General features: G+C 39.9%; 1 protein-coding gene across 1 annotated transcript in view; it reads right to left on the bottom strand.

Moving 5' to 3' along the window:
* LOC128124305 (vomeronasal type-2 receptor 116-like) overlaps window positions 1-21,659 on the bottom strand; it is a 39,348-nt gene extending 17,689 nt beyond the window's left edge. Inside the window, exons 1-2 of the mRNA XM_052760460.1 lie at window positions 21,025-21,659; window positions 3,610-3,795 (exon numbers count right to left, since the gene is read on the bottom strand). Coding sequence (XP_052616420.1) covers window positions 3,610-3,795; window positions 21,025-21,659 — 821 coding nt within the window. The remainder of the gene's footprint in view (window positions 1-3,609; window positions 3,796-21,024) is intronic.
* Window positions 21,660-22,519: the final 860 nt, after the last annotated feature.

The raw sequence follows: 22,519 nt of genomic DNA on the forward strand, positions 1-22,519 counted from the left end.
TTTCACTAAAGTGAAACTTAAGAATTTGGCAAAAATGGTGAGAAATAAAAATACAAGATTCTGTCTCTTCATAAATGTATTTTAGTAACCTATGATGTACAATATTGCCACTGGATGACAGCTGTAGAAGATGGACAGTCATATTGAAAGGTTTAGAAATCTGAGAATATGTTGTAGGAATTATTGTCCCTGCATTGCATAATTTAAACTGCAAATCAGAGATGTCATTATTTATTTATTCAATTACATTGGATATAAGAGTGACATTGGATAATTTAATATTTATAAATCTTATTAGACAGTCTAAAATGCTACTAATTATTATTGAATGTGAATACAGTGATAGATAGTCACATATATTTCTGCAGTGACACATTGAGGTAAATAATAAAAGAATTCCCATAGTGCTAACAATGACAGCCATCAGTACTCACTTCTGTGAGAACCCAAAAAACATTCTTACACCAGGTAAGCTTGTGTGTATCTGATTAGCTATATGTGTGTTTCTTGCTGTGTTGTAAAATACCATGGCAGATTACACATTCTTTGTGAAACAGCCTAAGAAAAGGGGAGCTAGCAAATAAGATCTCCATGCTAATGAAAAGTACTAAGTGAGGATAAACAAAACACAGTGGCTACAACAGAATGGACACCAAAGAAGGGCATTCTAATAAATTAATGCAATCAACATTGAACTTTATACAAGGATGTAGAGAGCTTTCAAAGATTACTCTGCCCACACGAAGAGAAAATACCACAGAGTTTCAATTCATGGAAAGAAGAGATCAATTGTGAGGCCACAGGCAGCAATGGAGGAAGAGCTCAGAATCATGATATAGATAGGCATCAAGATATTTTCACTGCTAATACACAAAAGGAAGACAGATTGGGGGGAAACATGAAAGCTGACTTTACTGTCTGAGTTATGCTCCAGACAATTGATAGTTTTATCACTTTATTGCTTTTTTTTCCAATTCCCCAAAAATTCAGTGTACATATCATTATGTGTATGTGGTGTTACTCTTAACTATTTGTCTTGAACAAGATAATGAAAGCATTTATTGCTATTATTAAAAAGCAATGTTGAGCCGGGCATGGTGGCACACGCCTTTAATCCCAGCACTAGGGAGGCAGAGCCAGGCAGATCTCTGTGAGTTTGAGGCCAGCCTGGACTACCAAGTGAGTCCCAGGAAAGGCGCAAAGCTACACAGAGAAACCCTGTCTCGAAAAACCAAAATAAATAAATAAATAAATAAATAAATAAATAAATAAATAAATAAAAAGCAATGTTGATAAATCTTGGTCATTCTCAGTTAGGTTATTTGTTTGAAAACTTTCTCATTTTATAATCAATGACTTATCCTGAAAGTTTCATGAACATGACTGTCTAAACATGATATGAATTAAGAAGACAACAATAGATATTCCAAAGTAGTTGGGAGAAAGATCATAGGGTCTTATTTCTATACAAAGAACTAGAGGCAACTAAGGAATATCAAATTCAGAGAAATAATCTTCTACAGTGTAAAACAAAGCCATCAGATATCCAATAGCAAATGGTCATCCTCAAAACTATGCATAGGAGTATATTTATGTAAACTGACCTGTTTGTAGTTAGGAATATGTATAAAATATTATATATGTATATATGTATATAATATGTATATAATATTATATACATATTCCTAACTACATATATATATATATATACATACATATGTATATATATGTACTCACACATGTTTATGTATTAATAATTTTTTAAAAAGTTCATAAGTTTGGAAGGGAGGAAGAAGAGAAAGGAAAAGAGAAATACTCCAATTATATTACAATTTTAAAAATAAATGAAGAAATTAAAAATTTTAAAACAAGCATCCCACTGAAAAATATTTTAGAATAAGCTGCAAGAAATGCTTTTTGATTTTGGTGTATGAAACTGCTCACAAAAGGGCATATATTTATAGCAGAGGAGAAAAACCGCTAACATCCAAATTGTAAAGGTAATATTCATATGATAAATGTATTTTTGTCACATTATTAACATAAGAAATATTTGGAGATTTGGGATAATCTACTTTGACATATCTAGTCAATCACAATTTAAAGTCAATGGGATAGACATGTTCTTCTTCTCATACATTTCTAGAGACAGTACCAATTTTAATTTGGAAGGATAACAGGCACCATGTATAACAGGGTGTGACATATGGAAAAAAACAGTTCACCTAGGGCAAAAACCTGGCACTGAGTATGGGATGAATTTGATGTCAACACACACATGGTGGGAGGTTAAGTTGTCCTTCCACAGATGATCTCTCACCTGCATGTGAGACCTGAGGCATGAGTGTGCAGGGACCAACACAAAAATTTTGGTAAAAATGTCTTATAAAGTCTGTATCATGTGCAGTCCAATAGACTATAGTCATGTTGCCTCAAAAGAAAACTTACATTAATCTGGAAATAGATATATAACTTTATGTTTTTATATCATAACATCTGAATAGTTATAATAGCCTTAAAGAAAAATCTGTTTAAAAACTTAGACCACAAAAAACCAATGTAGTGAAGCAAAATTCCTGCCCACAGCTAATATGTTTTGTAATCTTGATAATTAAGATGATCATTTCTAGGCATGTCAAAATTCTATGCATGAAAAGAGACAAAGAAACTTAGAGAGCAGAAATATTCTCTCTTTGAAAACATATACGCATTCTCACAGTGTAATAAAGGATGTAATCAAAAGCCTTACAAAATAATTTTAGCTTTAAGATAAATACACTTCTTGTTCACCAACTTGTATGAAAAATTAGGAACAGTGTTGTACAATGGAAGATTTTGAGGGAGGAATGGAAAGGGAGAAAGACACAAAAATTAGACTTTTGCAGTAACAAAAATACTTTCCTACCACAAACTTAATTTTATTTCTGACTTAGTAAGAAACAACCCTAAGTGGCCACAATCGTCTCATGTCTTATGACCACATCCATGAAAATGAGATTAAAAACTTGTTAGAAATGCATGGGAAGACATGGAAAAGAGAAAAAATGCTTCTGGTAGTAAAATATTAGTAAATAATTACTTTAACTAAAAAACTTTGAAGACAGGCACAGCTGTTTTGACAAGAAGAAACTATTGCCAACTTCTAAATCTGACATCCTTACTGCTAAATCAGTGATATCTAACAGATGCAAAATTGTTACTCTATCATCACATCCTTCCATAGTAACAACTTGGTGGCATCACCTCTTTTTACACGAGTACATATAGATTTCTAGACTATAATGAAGAGCCAGGTAAACTTTGATAAAAGCATCCTCCCTCTGAGACCTAATATGAGAAACTTGTGGCTGCAAAGGCATGGCCAAGGAAGATCCAATATTTCAATAGTCATATTTGGAAACAAAAATCAATAAACAAACAAGCAACTTATTGTATCATCTTTGAGAATAGAAAATAAATGAAGAGTAACATAGGATTAAATAAGGAATTTTGGATTGGAAGAGGGTTTTTCTTGATATAAATAAGAAGCACAGGAGCTTGAATACACATATCACCTGGGTCATTTCTAACATGAAATCTGAAACAGCATAAATGAACAACAACACTTACTGTATGTGAAAGTCGGTATAAACGTTTGGCAGATAAGGATGTGGAACTTTGTTGTCTGTGTACATAGTATGAACTGGGAAAAATACACCAATGACCACATCTCCTTCATGGTGAAATTCTTCTTTGATTCTGAAATAACACTCAGAGGAGCTATAGGCATATGCATGACTGTGATTAAACAAGATCCTGATGATAATAACCAAAAGAAAACATCCCACAAACACACATGTCTGCTCAGACATAAGTCTGATGGATCCAGATCTCACAGTGTCCAGCAGGTTTATACTTAGCTCAAGTGTTTGTGACCATATGCGCTTCTAACTTTGTTGATGGCTGAGGCTGTCACAGTAACCCAGAGAGCTGTCACACTCTGAGCACTTTCTTATACCTCCTCCACTGCCACTGAGAATTCTGGAACTCTTTCTTCCCTTGGGCTATGCATCTGAGGCTCTGTATTCAGGAGAAAAACAAGCTGGAAAATATGTTTATAGATTTTCTTCTGCACCCGTAGGCACCATGACTTCAGCTAAAACAACAGGCAGTAAGAGCTCAGGGATGAACTCCTCTTTGGATAATTTGGTCACAAGAATGAAGCAAGAAACTTTTCATATGAAAACAACTAAGATTGGTGTTAACAGTCTACATAAGAGGATGACATTCTAAGTGTAGTGGGTAGAGAATGAGCCAAAATCCCATGATGAATGGAACCCAGCCAAATGATTGAGACATCATGATTTTCCAAACCAAAGGAAGTCAGTGGATTCTACCTTTCTTAGTGTCTGTGTCTCAGAGATTCTTTGCTTCTACAATACATCTGTATATGAGTATTAATATAATGTCCACATCCAGTAAAATCTATTTCTCACTTTCAGAAAATTGATGATCTTACTAAATTACTCAGTTCCAAATGGACCAACTAACTTAGACATGAAGTTTCCTATTTAGATTCTATGCTTTGAGCTACTGCACCTCTGTTGTCCTAGTTAATCCTCAGTAAATAATTGGGTAGATGTGTTGTTCTGATAAATACCTGTACTTAGTACAATGGGTTTACCAGCTACTTACCCTGTTCTGAGAACATGAGGATGATAGGAAATCTTTCTCTTTTCTCTATAAAGCATAATAATTTAATAGTGTCTAAATGTATCCTTCACACAATGAACCAAATGAAGCTGTTATGAGCATCGTTCTATTTCCTAGTTCACAGGATAAGTTAACACAGTCAAAGTCTTTTGTATTATGTTGTATAAATGAGTGGATGCTCCAACACATTGATAAGTTCCCTAAAGAAAGGATGGAATGGTGGAGTGAATAAAAACCCAAAGACAATTGTCTGAGAATTGATAAACATTATCATTTCTTTTTCAGTCATGTGCATTAGAAGACAAACTGAAAATTCTCAAATAGTCCATTTGGCAGTGAAATTAGTAAATCCCTCCATCACTTGTGCTTCAGGAACATAGAAAACAGGAGGAACTGAATTAACCAAACAGGATATCTAGATGCTGTGTGAATGTCTTCTAAGGGATTGCTAATTATGCACAACACTATTTGGACTTTGTCACTTAGATCCTATAATATGTTGGTTTTTGTTTTAGCATATTATATCTTATTTTATATTTTGCTGTTACCTCTTAGAAGCTCATTCTTTTTAAATGAGAGATAGAAATCAAGTGTATCTCGATATTATGGAAGAATAGGAGGGAGTAGTATGTGTAGAGGGAAGGAAAATTGATCAGGATATATTGTATAAGAAAAAATCTGTATTTAATAAAAGGAAAAAGTTAAAAAGAAGAAAGAAAAATGCTTTCACCTTAATGGACTAGATATTTTTCTTGTTGTGAATTTGCTTATCCAGAGCATAACGCACATGTCAAAACTAACATTGAGTGCCTTAATGAGTATCTTACATACCATAATGCCATTCCAGGCAGCATTGTTTCTTTGTGTGTGTTTGTGTGTGTGTGTGTGTGTGTGTGTGTGTGTGTGTGTGTGTGTGTGTTTATTTGTTTTTTTTTTCTTTTTAAATCCCAATCAGGTTTTCCTCCCTCCCCTCTTCACAAGTCCTCCTCTTGTCCCTATTCACCCAACATAACCATCCACTTCTCCTTCCCTGTTTCTCTCCAGATACTTGGGGGCCTCCCACGGATATCAGTCAGCCATGGTATATAAAGTTTCAGTAAGACTGGGCACGTCGTCTATCAATGCTAGAAGAGGCAATCAGAAGGAGGAACCAGGTAACAGAGTCAGACACAGCCCCTCATCTCACTGTTAGGATTCACACAAGAAATCTAAGCTACACCACTGTAACATATATGCACAGGGTTAAGGTCAGTCCCATGTTGGAGAGATAATTAGAATCTGGGGGCATTTCTTCAATGAGCTAGAAACCTAGAGCACTGGAAACTTCCAGGAATAGAAGACAGTGACCCTAGCCAATTCTCTTAGCAATACAGGATATGGAGACTAAACCAGTCATCTCCTGTAACAAGGCACATCTTTCAGTGGAGACTAGGACAATAATAGAGCATTATTTCTTACAAAGGAACTCTCTTCACAGAAGGGAATTACAACATTAGGCCCATAGTCATGGAAACCACTAGTTTAATATGTCCTCCACCATCCTTTATCAACAAGCATGGTGTAATGGTAACATAGCTTTTCACAGGTAAGATACCATTTATGTGGTGTTTGCACAAAGGGCTGTGACAGTGCTTTCCAGAAGGTGGTAAATGCTTTGAATCAGGATGCAGTGTATTGTATGCTGTCTTTCTTAGCCATCATTTATGGGTCAAGGAATTCTGGTGTGGAAATTGGAATGTTTCCACTCAACTTTTCCTCTTATGACCCTGGAAAAAATGCTTACTGCTGCATTGACTTTGTGGTTTGCTCTCCTAGAAATGTGCTTTCAGGAGCTGGAGTACTACTACCTGGAGACACAATAAATAGTTCTTCAAATTAGAACCTGATACTTCACCCTGGTCAAGTTAAGCTTTCAATGCTCTGATGTGAATGTGTTACTAAAAGATTAACAGAGCTAGGAGATGTGATTAGTCCACAGAACTGAGGGTAAACTTGGTTGTTTTTCTACAATGAAGGAGTAGAAGATTATGTCTGGATTACAGCAGAAACTTTAGGACTATGGTCTGTATTACTATGTCCTGTGATTAATGCCAGTGGGAAACAGAAACTAGAACTAATCCATGTAGGATGATACAGAGCCCATGATTTCAGAATGAAGTTAGAGATCACACATTCAGGGAAATTATCAAGACCTTCAAAGGTGCTTGGCTATTGTGAGGGGAAATAAATAATGAGAGGTAGTAGTATAAGTTCAGTAATATCAGCTAAGACCACATGAACAGCTGTGGAAATAAGGATTTTTTTTGTTAAGAACAACTTTTTGTGTATAAACAAGCATATATATCAGTATTTATGATTTAATTCAACATTTCTTATGGGTGAAGACAGTGATTGATATATTCATAGTTGCTAAAGTTATGAGAACAAAAGACTAAGTATTCCTTAAAGGACATCACCATCTACTTTTAAATATATAATGAATTTGACATTGCATTTAAGATTGTTGTATCATATTATTTGGAACATGTGACCAGGTTATTGTTTTTATAAGGAATTAAACATGACAGAAAGAGATTTGATTGTGTGTCATGTTGATGTAGGATAGATTTTGATTGGCTAACCTCTGTTTACAACTGTATTGTGTCAGTAATAATCTAACAAGCTATTAGGGAAACCTGCAACATATTTTCTTAACGAGATTACTGGAAGCAGAAAGACCTACCATAGACATGGGCATCATTTTCTGGTAACAGACCACACAAATTGTATAGGACAAAAAAATACAATTTTCAGAGACATGTCCTCACTCATCTACCAAGTCAATTTTTACTGCTGCTCTGGAATTATTTCACTGATATTAGATCCAGAATCTTTATAACTTCAAGACAAAATGACAATCAGAATCTATGGTGGAATTGTGTTCCCCAAAATATTGTGCAGGCTAATAAACTTATCTAGGATCAGAGACAGAGCAGCCACAATATTAAACATAGAGGATAGGCAGTGGTAGCACACGCCTTTAATCCTAGCATTCCAGAGGCTGAAATCCATCTGTTCAAGGATACAGCCAAGCATTGTGACTCACGCCTTTAATCCCAGAAAGTGAGCCTTTAGTCCCAGGGAGTGGTGGTAGAAGGTGGAAATTTATACAAGGCGTGAGGACCAGTAACTAGAAGCATTTGGCCTGGTTAAGCATTTGGCTGGTTAAGCTTTCAGGCTTCTAGCAGCACAATTCAGCTGAGAGCCATTCGGATATGATGACACAGAGACTTCCAGTCTGAGGAAACAGGATCAGCTGAGAAGTTGGCCAGGTGAGGTTAGCTGTGGCTTGTTCTGTCTCTCTGATCTTCCAGCTTCACCCCAATTCGTGGCTCTGGGTTTGTTTTATTAATAAGACTCTCTAAGACTCCTGCTACAAGCATCTCTCCAGGAAACTTCCAGACTACCAACACCAGATTTGGACAGCTGAGACATATAGTCTCTTGAATAGAACTTCTGGATTTTCAGCCTCTCCAGTGTGAGATATCTATTTCCATTGCTTACCAGCCTGGAACACAATGTGGAAACCTATCTCATAAATCCCTTAAATATATACATATATGTACTCATTCTCTATGCTGCCTTACTTTAAAAAATCCAGACTAATACAGTGCATTTTCTGTACCCGCATACTCAACTGTGTAAGTAGTGGATATTATAAGTTCTTATTAGTCTACTCACCAGACCTACTACTATTTGTTCTTTCATACAATGGTCTAAAATCTCTCTAAAACAAAGAAATAAATAGTACTGTGTGTTTTATAAGCTTCATACCCCACAAACTCTCATGAAGACAGAAATAGATAAAGCAAATACCTAACAGTTATTTTTTGCTGGACATACTTTTCTTTCTTTGGATCCAAGCACTGATGTATTTGTAAAATTCTGCTGCAAAAATGAATTGCTTGACCTGCAGATATAAACATTACAGGTGTGAATTTACTTAATATGTTTATAGTCTGAGAACTCAAACATCATTGCAGTGTCAGAGAAGTACTTGTCACCAATATGTTTTGGTAGATGTAATGCAAATGAATGGAGAGAGAGACACACACAGAAGGAAACACAGAGAAAAAGACAGACAGAGACAGAGAGATGAAAGAAGAAAGGATAATTTTGAGCATAGTGAAATTTTTGCATGTTTTTTAATTCATTGGTATATTTTTGTAATGTAAAAATATTTTAAATTCAAATGTATTTCATTCATATTCTTCACCTCTCAGAAATCCTTCCAGATTTTCTCCTCCCTATCCTCCAAAATCACGTTCAATCTCAGTAAAAGAAAACACCCAAAACCCAAGATGTAGACAAATTGTTAAGTAGTCTTATAAAATAAACATCACAGGGCCAAATATACGGGTGAAGGCCTTAGATTTCAGGAAAGTAGGAATAGCAACCAGCTACCTTACCTCATCAGCTCTGCAACTTCCAAAATTGAGCTACTTCCTGTCTACCCATGCCTTTATTACCTTACTGTTCTACCCTCTCATTGATTCTTAGCCGAGCTACTTCACTTCCTTGTCACTGCCTGTCTATACAGACCTCCAAATCTCTCTGGTTGCTACATGGATTAAAGGGATGTCTCACCATGCTTGGCTGTTCCCTAGTGTGTCTTTGAACACACAGAGACACTGCCTGCCAAATGTTCAGATTAAGGGTGTGTGCTAACCCTGCCTGAATTGTGTTAATGGCTTGTTATTTATATCTACATTTGTTGGTCCAATGTTTACCTTTACCACACCTTCTGCATAATCCAGAAGGGAGGGGCATTGTGTTGCCATTTTTCCTTGAATAAGCATCCTTTCTGGGAATGCCCTGTTTATACTCCCTTTTCAAATGGCCTTGTTTACCATAACCAAAACATCTGACATTTTAACTCAAAGCGTTTGTCTTTAACAGCAAGATTATTCTTTTACATGCTGCATTCACATTCTCAAAAACCAAAGATTTAATTGTTACCTGTCTAGCTTCTGAATTTGGTATCATTCCATTTACTGCTGAAGACAGTGTTTGTAAGAAATCCATGAAGGTTTCTCTGGGTCCCTGTGTAACTTCTGTGAATGATTCAATCTTTTATCCTACTTCCTCTTTTCTGTCCCATACATTCATGGCTGCCATGTGGCATAGATTTAAGGTTTGGTTATCATATAACTTTTATATCAGAGTATTCACCTTCTCCAAGATGCTGATGCTAGGAAATTTCCACTCCTCTAGTTCTCCATTGGTGTTCTATTTTCTTAACCTCATACTTAAGCCATGTTTGTGACTGTAATTGTAGTCCAGACTCCAGGACAGATGTTACCAAACCTTTCCAGTCCTGAGGAATAATTCTATTACAAGTTGACCACAAGTTTAACATTTGCTTTACAAATAGAGAATGCATGCCACATGATACCTGTGGCTTCCTAAAACCTCCTTAAATCTAATATTTTAACTGGTGTCCAATTAGCAAGTACATGGCTTTGAGCAGGCAGTTCCTGTAAGGCTATAAGATAAATTAAGTTTGTTTGTTTGAAAACAGGCTGTCTCTCTGTATCCATATAATTCAATCCTGAAATAATTTCACCTTTCAATTCATTTGTCTGGGTCTGAATTTCTCTATAATTTATTTTAACAGGCTTTTCTAAAAGTTTTATCTTGGCACTTATATTGATCAACCTTTTTAATACTAAAATAAGGATAATTAAAAAATAATATTCATAATTGATGTTGGATATATCCAATCAACATTAATTATCCTCTCATTCAATTGTTCCATTTTTAGACTGTCTAATGTATTATCATCAAAGACCAATTCCTCCCATTGTAAAAATATTTTCCATTTTTTTAATGTGGAAAAAATTTTCCTTCAACTATTTTCTCCCTTTAAGTTATCTTAATTGACTTACCAAGTCTGTGTAGAACAGTATAAGTCCAAGGAAATTTCAAAGCAGCAATCTAGTGTGGTAGCAGTCTAAAATGTGAATCAAGAGAGAGAGGGAAAAAAAGAGAGAGACAGAGAGACAGAGACAGAGAGACAGAGCCTACTAGCCACCAGGAGAAAAAAAAAGCTTAAGAAAGTCCAGTCATGTGTTCTGGCCTGAGCTGTGCAGGGCCTGAGCCAGGGGCTCTGTATCTCCATAAGCTGTGTGGATGCTTGTAGCTAAGGCTGCTTGCACCTACAGTTGAGTTTAACTCTGGCTACATGTAACCTGGATTGCTTGTAGCTTTGGCCAAGCCTGAGGGCTTGTAAGCTCCAACCAAGCCAGGGGCTTATAACCCATTGCCTTTTAGGCCACCAATGGTTATTTAATGAATTCTTGCCACCAATTGTAGACAAATTTCTAAACAGTCTTAAAAAATATAAAACATAGAGCCAAATATAGGTGAGAAAGACTTAGACATCAAGGAAATTGTGATAACCACCAGCTACCTTGTTGGGGACCGACTCCGGACAGCTGTGTCTTGAATTTTGTGTGACCTTCCTTACTTTATCAAACCTTGCAAAAACAGGTTCCTGGCCTAACCACGGGCTGTACAACTTCCTGGAGTACGTGCTAATCAGCCAGCTGCAGGGGCCTGGGACCAAAGCGACCTCACCCCTCCCTTAGGAATTTTCTCTCTCCCTGCTTCCCCTGCTCCCCCTCCCTGCCTGAAGCCCTGCTTATAAGCCTCAATACCCAGTCAATAAACGAGACCTCGATGTGACTCAGACTGATTCTGTCTTCCCTTATGTGCCTGGTCTCCTTTCTCTCTCACCCCCATTGATCTTTCAGGAGGTGCCTCCTCGGGTCTCATCAAATAACCTGACCCGAGGGATGGGCAAGTGGCGCCCCAATGTGGGGCTCAAGGCACGGTGACCTGCCGGACGATGGACAACATAAGGGGCCCCGGAGAGGATCAGGGTAGAGACGCCCAGACTGTATCACTCGTGCAACACGGGAGAGTCTTGAGGTAAGTGTGTCGTCCCATCGATCATGGGCAAAAATTTATCTAAAGAGGCTGTTTTTCTAAAGGAGATGAAAGGTAATCTTAGGGAGAGAGGAATAAGAGTTAAAAAAAAGGATTTAATAAAATTCTTCCAATATGTGGAGGAGAAATGTCCCTGGTTAGTGATTAATGGACCAGGAATTCACCCTTTGACTTGGAACAAGGTTGGAAAAGATATTAACAAATTAATCAGAGACAGGAAAATGTCCCCGATGCCTTTTTTAGTTTTTATGGTGTGATTAGAGATGTTCTAAAGGAAGCAGAGGGAGATGGGCATGTTTCACATTTACTAGCACTTGCAGAGGATTTTCTCTCAAACTCCCCCTGCCTGACACCCAAGGGTCCAGAGGTTTATTGACATCTACCAGTAAGACCGCTCTCTGTCTTGTCTGTGTCTCTCTGTCTTGTTACTTTTGTTTTGTACTTTGCAGGCTTGATTTGTACTTTGTAGGCTCTCACTGGGACAGACGTGTCCGGACAGTGAACCTGGTAGCAAAGGGAGACGTCCCAGAGCCCTAAGGCCACCTCAGAGGTGACCATTTGGTTTAGGAGCATCTTTGGGTATCTTCCCCCACGGTGGGAGGAAGTGCCACTTTGTATTTTGTCCTGGGAAATTGTCAAAGCCATTTTGTGGGGTTTTTTTGTATGTTTTGTTGTGATCATTGTTACTTTACTCTCTCCTTCTCTTCCAAGAAAAAAAAGGTGCGTGTCTGACTGACAGGGATGTGGAAGCCCCTGATGTCTGTTTGATTAAGGACAGAGATCCTCCACTCTGGATTGTTTTTGGTGTGATTGAGCCTGGAGGGTTGCCCTCCCCCCACCCAGAGCACATCAGGCAGTCATTGTTCTTGGAGCTTTGTTGGTTGTTTTGTTGGGGCAAAGTTTTTTTGTGTGCCCTTGGTCTTGTGTGTAATGTATTAACTGTTCTCATTGTTGACTTGACTGTGACGGACACTATGGGACAGTTCCCTTCTTCTCCACTAGACCTTTGCCTAGCCCACTGAATGGATATTTGAGCCACAATAGAGGGAACTGGGTCCCCCACCCTCACTCCCCGATTGAACTGAGATAAACAGGTAGCTCCTGCCAAATGGGGCTTGCATACTGTAAGAGGGACTTGCTGGCTGTGAATGAGGCCCTCATCTCAGTGCTGATGTTCCGGTTCTTGGATTGTCTGTGTAAATGTTACTTGTTTCTGTCTACTAACCTCCCTTATTTTCCTAAAGGAAGAGGAGGAAAGAGAGGCATAACTAAGGCCACCTCCGTCCCTCCCTAGCTCTCTTGCTATCAGGACTGCAGCCAGCTGGCTGCTCTCAGGATTGTGGGGGTGCATGCTCTCAGTACAGGCGGGCAAAGATGGGAGCTTTGGACAGGGCAATGGGGACTGCCTGCAATTGACAAAAACTGTGTGAACACTGAACAGAGAATCTGACTTTAGTCAGAGGAGTTAACAAAAACTTTTTTTCAGGAACACTGGCAGCCAAGGACATGCTCTAAGCCCACTGCTCCCCTTCCCTTCCTTTACTGTGATAACTTCAAGGTCTCTTCTGCCGGCCAGCAGCTTCTCTTGTTAACCCTTCTCTGTCCTGATATTGCTTAAAAAGAAATGTTAAATTATCAGTTCAAGATACTGGGAAAATTATGCTTTTGTTTCCACAGGAAAAATAAAAATTAACATGGGTTTTGGTCATTTGAGTTCAATGGGTTACAAATACTTGCCATCATTTAAGAGAACTGGTTTCAAATTATTGTTGGTTAAGATAAAAAAAATGTTTTAAAAAATATGTAAAATGCAAGTTATTAGAATACGTAAAAGCAAGGTATAAAGGTCTGAGGATAAAAAGGCTTATATAATGATTTAAAAAAAATGACTTGAGATATATATAAAAAAAAACATGTTTCAGATTTCTTTGTCTTGCTATTCTGCTGTTATATTGAGACTCCAAAGGGTCATAGTTGTAAAATGTCTGTCTACTCTACAGGTATGAATGAAAAATGTGGCCACATGTATGTTTGGTTTTGAATGTCTGAGTTTGCATGTCCTTTATGTTAAGGAATACAAGTTAATACTAGTCATCTGGCTATTCAGATACTAGTTTAAAGCATAAACTGTTCTATTTAAAAAAAAACTGAGAGGTATATTTAACTAATAAATCTATAAGAGAACAAATTGGCCTGGTTATTGTTACCAAACTTAGAGATATTTTCAAGATTGGGCCTAGATTTGTTTGGCTCAGATACATTTAATAGATAATGGTCCTCAAACCTGTCAAAGATCTGTTAAATATGGCATTTACATTATTTGATAAAAAGCTTACTATAGCAAACAGAGACTCCAAGCTCCCCAGCTCCTAGCAATGACTCCCAAGGTCTCCAAAAAAAGATATGGAACAATGACAAAAAGATGCCACCTGAATTTCGGACAGCATCGACCACTGGGCAAGATGCTCTGACTCAACACCTGCTGCCAGGGATTTGGCCTATGAGACACTGACAAGATAAGGTCAGTTTTTACCAAGTTGCTCCTCAACAGGGAGAATTTCACATTATGGGCCCAGCAGCCAAGACTGATGCTGTCCTGACACCTGTCCTGCCAACACTATGAAGACTATAGGAGCCTGGGATGATGGCAGTCTGGGTAATGGATAGTCTCTGTTGTTTTTTAAATAGATCTAAAAGTCTGCACTCAGGTAAAGTTTATCCTTCTCAGATCTTTGATGACATTGATGACTGGACTAGCTATAGCTTTCTCAGCTTAGTAATTGATTGATCAATGGATTGATTAATTAAAGCTAATAAGTCTTTTTAAAAAAAAGATAAACAGGTTCTAAATATAGACTTACAGATGCTTTTCACTGGGCTAAGGAAATTTCAGTCCAATCTATACTTGGCTCTCTATATAAAAAAGACACTATGGATTTCAGGGCAAATTGATAATACTACAATTACCAAGACTATGGGTCTAAAAGTTCCAAATAAGTTCATAAGTTTTAACTCCTGTTCCTAGTTTATATCTATCTCAACAGGTTTCCACTTGGCTGACAGATACATCCTAGCATCATTTGCTGGTGACAAGCTACTGCAAATGCCTGTGAGCCCTGAACTTGCTGAAAGCTGATATGGACCAATTCAGCCAATATGCATACCATCTCTTCAGCTGGTCAATAAGACGTTCCCTCTTGTCTTTGACTAACATTCTGGCTTTCCAGGGCCTTGACAACAATGTCCCAATGTCAGCAGGAAGTAATTACAGAAGAGAAAACATCACCCTTGTTCCCCCCTCCCTGGAATGTTAGATCAAAAGGGAATTTCTTGTCATAGGGAACCTGAGATAAAGTTCCAAGTTCCTTGAGGATAAGGAACTCTGTCAGCCATCACAAGGCTTTTGGCCCTTGTGCTTCTGCTAATTACTGTTGGCTCTTATATCACTGGTGTCTTAACTAAATGATGATTCATGACTGGGTACCACTAAACTGAGGATGCTAGAATCCCAATATCCACCTCTGAACCCATGACACACTTGCAGATGGCAAAAACTGAATAAGGGGAAGCTCGCTTTGCCATTGATAATGGGAAAACTCTTATGTTCTGGTCCAATTAGTCTCCAATATGAAATTCTTTGAGCAGAGAGGCAGATACACATGAGAACCTGTGTCTATGACTATTGCCCTCTTGTTAGGTATTGGGGGCATCACTGCAGGAATTGGTACAGGAACTACTGCCCTCGTGCAGAGCAACCACCTTATGCAGTTACAAATGGCTATGACTACTGACCTAGAGGCCGTAGAAAGATCCATTTCTGCTCTGGAGAAATCTTTAACCTCGCTCTCTGAGGTTGTGTTACAAAACATAAGAGGTCTGGATTTAGTATTTTTAAAGGAGGGGGGATTATGTGCAGCCTTGAAGGAAGAATGCTGCTTTTAGGCCGACCATACTGGTATTGTCAGGGAATCGATGGAAAAATTAAGGGAAAGGGTGGCTCAAAGAAAAAGGGAGTTTGAAAATCAGCACGGGTGGTTTAAAGATTGGCTGCAAGGGTCCCCCTGGATCTCCACCTTGCTACCTACCATTCTAGCCCCCTTAATTGTTTTTCTCCTTCTCATTACCTTTGGTCCCTGGGCCCTTCAGCAGTTGACTCAGTTTATCAAAAATCAGATTGATTCGGCCTTACCACGACACATCTCGATTCATTATCACAGAGTAGATTCTGAGGAGGCTGGCCAGGAGCCCCATCAAAGACTCATATTCAGTGTCCTAAGGCCCTAACATCCCCACGGTCCTGCTAGAGGGTACCCAATGACGGGAATAGTACAGGGCCCATGCCAGAGACAACAGCGTACAGAGGTCGTCGAGACCGGCTCAACATGGCATGCTGCCGAATGTGGGAAGCCCCCTGTGTAGCCTAAGACAGGGACTCTCTCGGACCCTAGCCACCCCGATCACAAGGACTTGGTCCATTTTTGAGAAAAGAGGGGGAACTGTTGGGGACCGACTCCGGACAGCTGTGTCTTGAATTTTGTGTGACCTTCCTTACTTTATCAAACCTTGCAAAAACAGGTTCCTGGCCTAACCACGGGCTGTACAACTTCCTGGAGTACGTGCTAATCAGCCAGCTGCAGGGGCCTAGGACCAAAGCGACCTCACCCCTCCCTTAGGAATTTTCTCTCTCCCTGCTTCCCCTGCTCCCCCTCCCTGCCTGAAGCCCTGCTTATAAGCCTCAATACCCAGTCAATAAACGAGACCTCGATGCGACTCAGAGTGACTCTGTCTTCCCTTATGCACCTGGTCTCCTTTCTCTCTCGCCCCCATTGATCTTTCAGAAGGTGACTCCTCGGGTCTCATCAAATAACCTGGCCAGCAGGATGGGTCACTACCTTACCCCACCATCTCTGAAACTTCCAAAATGAGCTACTTCCTGTCTACCCATGCCTCTATTGCCTTGCTGTTCTGCCCTCTCATTTGCCCTTAGACGTGCTACTTACTTCCTTGTCACTGCCTGTCTGTACAGATCTCCACATCTCTATGGTTGGTATTGGGATTAAAGGCATGTATCACTATGCTTGGCTGTTCTCTATTTTAAGTAAACTGGTCACAACAACTCTGGGTTTGGTCCTGGATTTTGGCACTAAAACATGACTTTTGCAACTTTGAGAAAGGTGTCCTTACTACATGGGAGTCAGGCAACACCTTGAGCTTCTTAGGACAGGTCTGATGGCTGAACTGCAAGGTATCCTGGACACCTCGAGCTGCTCAGAACAAAAGCTCTGCCCTGAAGGAGTCCCTGACAGCTGGAGTTGTTTAGTACAGCTTTTACAGCTGGGACTGCTAGGAGACAATCTAGCTCTGGAGGGAAGTTTTTCTGACTTCTCAGGAAAGTCAGGCCTGGAATTGCTTCAGCAAGGAATGGTATCCTGACTGTTCAGGAAAGTCAAGGTACCCTGACTGTTCGGGAAAGTCAGACTATACCTGGTGTAATGGGAGATGGTTTCCCAGCAGGATATAGCAATCCTGATCCTCTTCTAAAGAGCCACTACAGCTGAACTTTGCTCAGCCCCCACTTAAGAGCTTCCTAGCAGAGCTATGCTTCTCAGGCCTAAGAAATTTCAAAAATGTAGCTATCTCCTCCATCTCAGGAGAAAAGTATTACTTTTAAGCTCTCTCTTGCTCTGCCCACTGAGGGATGTCTCAGTACAGATCTTCTGTTCAGCTCCCCCTTGCTCAATCCACTATGGGACATCACAAAAAGGTTCTTCTGTGCACCAGTGGATGAAGGTCTTCATATGCAAAACTCTTTTGAGAGAGACATTTATTTGGGAAGGACGTCCAGGATAGTAGCTACCTCTACCAGGATAGAGAGAACAGCTCACAACTGACCAGGCAGGGTGGTTTATATAGGATGTCCTGGGGGCAGAGTCAACCCATGATTGGTTAGTTTTTTTCAGCCCAGGGAATGGGCAGTTTTGTGGGCTAGGGAGGTCAAATTATATTTCTTTCACTGTCCTTTCTTGGTTTTCTGACACTATCTTTAAGGCCAGGACACATTCTTTCACTAACTCTGATTCTAGGGTCCAAGAGTTTTATTTTGTCACTAGTTTCAGCATCAGGGCACATTTTCTTGGTTCTGGGTTTGGGCATAAAATGTTCATTTCTCTGGCTCAGGTCCCAAATGCAGGCTGTGTTTCTTTCCCTGGTCCTGGTCTTTGGGGCCAGGATTCTACTATGCTGCTCTATGAATGGTTGGTTTCACAAGTCAGTTGGCCAGGGGCAGAGATGGTTCTGATCTGAGCCAAATTGTGTTTTTTTTCACTGGCCTTTTTTGAGCCCTCTTTCCCTAATTCTGGGCTTCAGGGTCAGGGTGGGTTTCTTTAGCCAGCCCCTTTTCCCTACAACTAGTGTGTCCTTGAATACAGAGAGACCCTGTCTGCCAAGTTATCAGAGTAAGGGTGTATGCTATCCCTGCCTGACTTGTGTTAATGACTTGTTATTTCCTCTGATCTCCAGGCAAACTTTATTTATTAACATACAAAAAATATTACCACATTTCAGCTCAAATAAAATATCCCACCAAGAGAAGAAAATAAAACACTAATAAAGAGTAAAGCCCCACCAAACTATAACCAAATAAAAATCACCATCACAAAGAACTGTGGAGTCCATGGCAGGGCGGTGGTGGCACAAGCCTTTAATCCTAGCACTCGGGAGGCCGAGGCAGGCAGATCTCTTTGAGTCTGAGGTCAGCCTGGGCTACCAAGTGAGTTCCAGGAAAGGCGCGAAGCTACCACAGAGAAACCCTGTCTCGAAAAACCAAAAAAGAAAAAGGAAAAAAGAGAACTGTGGAGTCCATAATATTGACCAACAACTCCTGAATGTGAGGCCTACCCTACGGTTGTTGATATACATACTGTCACTCCATAGAAGAAAATTGCATTTTCCTATCACAGTAGGATAAAAAAAGAGTTGATCTCAGTCCGCGGGGGAGGCTTTGCCCTGGAGGAGGTGGAAATGAGGGGTGGGCTGGGGGGAATGTGAGGGTGGCTGGAGGGGGGAGAACAAGGGAATCCGTGACTGATATGCAGAACTGAATTGTATTGCAAAATAAAAATAAAAATTAAAAAAAAGAGTTCAAAGTCTAATTTTTATGTTACTGGAAAGGTTTTCATTCATTCATTAATTCAGTCACTCATTCATTCATTCATTCATTCATTCTTCATCCATCCATTTACATAAAACAATATGAAATATAATGAGGTTAAACAAAACTGTCACATCAAAGTTGAAGAAGACAAACTAAAAAAAGGAAAAGTACCCCAGAGATGACACAAAAATCAGAGATCCACTAGTTTTCAAACTTAGAAATCTAATAAAAACACTACACTGTAAGCTAAAACACAAGCAAGGAGACCTGGAGCCGACCTGTGCAAGCCCTGTGTTTGCTGGTTTAGTAACAGTGAGTTCATATGACCTTTCATCATGTATGTTTAGAGATTAATTTTTTTCTCCTCAATCCCTATAGGGTCTCACACTGTTTCCTCCTCCTTATACGTGTGGTTACCTGAGCTCTGAGGGGCAGAATTTGAGGCAGACAACCCATTTAGGGCTGAGTGTTACAATGTCTCTCATTCTTTGCATAACATAAGGGGGTCATATAGATGTTTATTCCAGTCTGAAGCAGGATGAAGCTTCTTTGATGATAGCTGAATAAGGCCCTGTCTATACTATAACAGAGTATCACTAAGAGATACTTTATCACTACTATATATATATATATATTCCTCATATCTATAAATATCTATATATATAAAATGTAAAATAAAGTATAAGAGAAAATTTTATGATTATTTTTTATTTTATCTAATTAATACTATATATTGTATAATAAAAGAAAAATACATATTTTTTTCTTTATTAAGCCATTATTATTTGCTTTTACTATAGATCCCTAGGAAAGCTAATCTCAGGTTCTTGGTCACCCAGTCAGTGTTGTAAATGGATTTTATATTGGGGAGTGGGCTTTAAGTCAAATCTCTTAAAAGATGGTGACTCCCGCATGCACTGTGCTTTCAATACCCTAGCATATCTTGCAGGCAGTACACCATCGTAGATATAGGGTATTTGGTTAACTTGTTGTTTACATTTCGATTTGGCAGCAAGCAGAGTAAGTTTCTGTACAAAAGATGCTAGAAAGTAAGGGTAAATATTCTTCATAGGCACCAGTTCGACATCTTTTCTTTTTTTTTTTTTTTCTGAGACAGGGTTTTTCTGAGTAGCTTTGTGCCTTTCCTGGAACTCACCCTATAGACCAGGCTGGCCTCAAACTCACAGAGATCCTGGTAGACTCCAGATCCAGGGTAATACCTTCTTGAGGGGGCGCCCCAAGAACCCAGACTCCAGTCCAGTTGATGCAACAACAGGAGGTGTTTATTGAAGAAGCGACTGTACAGACAGGCAAACTCTTGTCCTGAGAGCAAGAGTCGCATCTTACTGCAGCCATATGGGGGTTTTTAAAGGAAAAACCAACAAAAGCCCTAAGATTACAATTCCCATACAATTTCTTTTCACAAGATCATGGTCTGATCACAGAGTGGGTACAGTCATGACCACATGTACATTCTTCCTGAAACCTCAAGGGGGGTATCTGGGTGGGAGTGGAGTTTACACAAAGGTCACAATGGTCCTTCCTGGAACACTTGCAACTATCCCAGTCACAGTTAAGCACATCTCTTAACAGAAATCTTTTTACATTGTTACATTGTTGCAGGGGTGATTGAGTAATGGCTGAGTCAGGTTGCCCTTGGAACTAGTTTTCTTTTTAGTTCCTTATTTCCTGGGGCTTGGGGATGGGTGTAAGCCTGAAGGGTTAGCGTCTTTTATTCCCCCATTTTCTTTTTGGCAAATTTTAATCTGAAAATGTATTCAGTAACAATTAAAGCTTGGTATTGTTGAGTTAAAACAAGACCTCATACAATAGATAATCTCTCCCGTATAAACTGCAGCAACATTTTTAAAATGCATGGGCCAAAGGTTAAAAGCAGGAGTAAAATAAGCAGGGGTCCCATAATTGCAGACACCAGGGTCATCATCCATGGGGACCTATTAAACCATCCTTCAAACCAGCCTTGTCGGGCTTCCCGATCTTTCTATCTTTTATCCAATCTAGTTCACAGCTTTTCCATGGAGTCCCTGACCACCCCTGAGTTGTCTACATAAAAACAGCATTCTTCTCCTAAGGTGACGCAGAGGCCACTTTCTTTTAGGAATAGTAGATCCTACCCTCTTCTCTTCTGGAGTACTACTTCTGACAGGGAGGTGAGGGACTATGCTAACTTTGAAAGTGATTGTTCCAATGCTTGGAGGTCCTCATCGCCTACAACCTGGAGGGTTGAATAATGCTGATTTTTCTGAATCAAGGCTGCTGTCCCAGTCCCAATCCCTACAGCGACTCCAAGCCCTAGTAGAACTGCCAGAGTTAGAGTCACAAGTTCGTGTGTGAAGCGAGTGGGGTGGTTGGAATAGGAATTTTCAAGGGTGCCTGCCGGGTGGAAATATATCCTGGGGATGATCTGGACCATCGCACAGAAGCCTCCCTCTGTTTCTATCCTTCTAAGGACTTCAATGGATACACAAGGAGTCAGCCTGGTGTTGCAGGCCCACCATGACTCTTCAGGTGGGATGATGTATGGTCCCTGTATTTTGGAGGTTGAGATGGTCTTATTACAGGGGCTAGCTTGTGGTCCTGTAGTTTGCCCAATGCAAAGGCCTGCCCCGTTAACTTCAGTTAGAGTTAGTTTAGAGATTGCGTTCCAGCGACAAGTGGAAGCCTCACCGATCATGTAATTTTCAATAGTGGCAATTCCCTCATAATAAGGGGGTGCTGCCCCTAGGCATAGCCAGCAGGGGTCTGCTAGGCTAGGCTTGGTTTGGTTGATGATCTCAAAAGCTCCCTCTATCAGGTTGAGCATTCTTTTCTCGGTGCTCTGTGGTGCCAGGCATTGGATTTTATAGTGTTGGTAACTACCTGAGTCAGAGTGGTGCCCTGGCTCAGGGTAGATCTAGGGGTTGGGTCCATGGGTCTGTGGGATGTCTCTTGTTTTGCCAATACCTTGTTTGGCCCCAAGACTTGTGGAGGGATTGAGGGCACAAATAGATGGAAAAGAGTGATGAGGGCCCCCAATCATATCCCATAAGGCTATAATGTCATAACCCCCAGATTCCTGGTACTTTGGAGGGGTCTTTGCAATTAAATTTCAGTCGGAGATTGTCTACACCTTGGTCTGGATAGCAAACATGCCCACAATCTTTCCATACAGCTGAAAGAGGGTCATTACCTTGCTTTGTGTCCCATCTTCCTGCCATTCCACCAAAAGACGATGTATTGCAACCCCAATTATCACAGTAGAATTTCTGTGGGGTGTTACATCCCGAGCGGTGGGTGTTTTTGTTCCCAGGACAAACATACCAGTCATCAAACCAGGCCACATCATGAATCTTTTTACCTAGAGTTTCGAGAATTTTTTTTTTTTTATTAATTTATTTTGCAATACAATTCAGTTCTACATATCAGCCACGGATTCCCTTGTTCTCCCCCCCTCCCGTCCCCCTCACCTTCCCCCCAACCCCCCCCCATTCCCATCTCCTCCAGGGCAAAGCCTTCCCCACAGACTGAGGTCAACCTGGTAGACTCAGTCCAGGTAGGTCTAGTCCCCTCCTCCCAGGCCGAGCCAAACAATCCTGCATAGGCCCCAGGTTTCAAACAGCCAACTCATGCAATGAGCACAAGATCTGGTCCCACTGCCTGGATGCCTCCCAAACAGATCAAGCC

The sequence above is a fragment of the Peromyscus californicus genome, unplaced genomic scaffold (genome assembly GCF_007827085.1).
Source record: "Peromyscus californicus insignis strain IS unplaced genomic scaffold, ASM782708v3 Scaffold_4__1_contigs__length_199733344, whole genome shotgun sequence".
NCBI classification, from domain to species: Eukaryota; Metazoa; Chordata; class Mammalia; order Rodentia; family Cricetidae; genus Peromyscus; species Peromyscus californicus.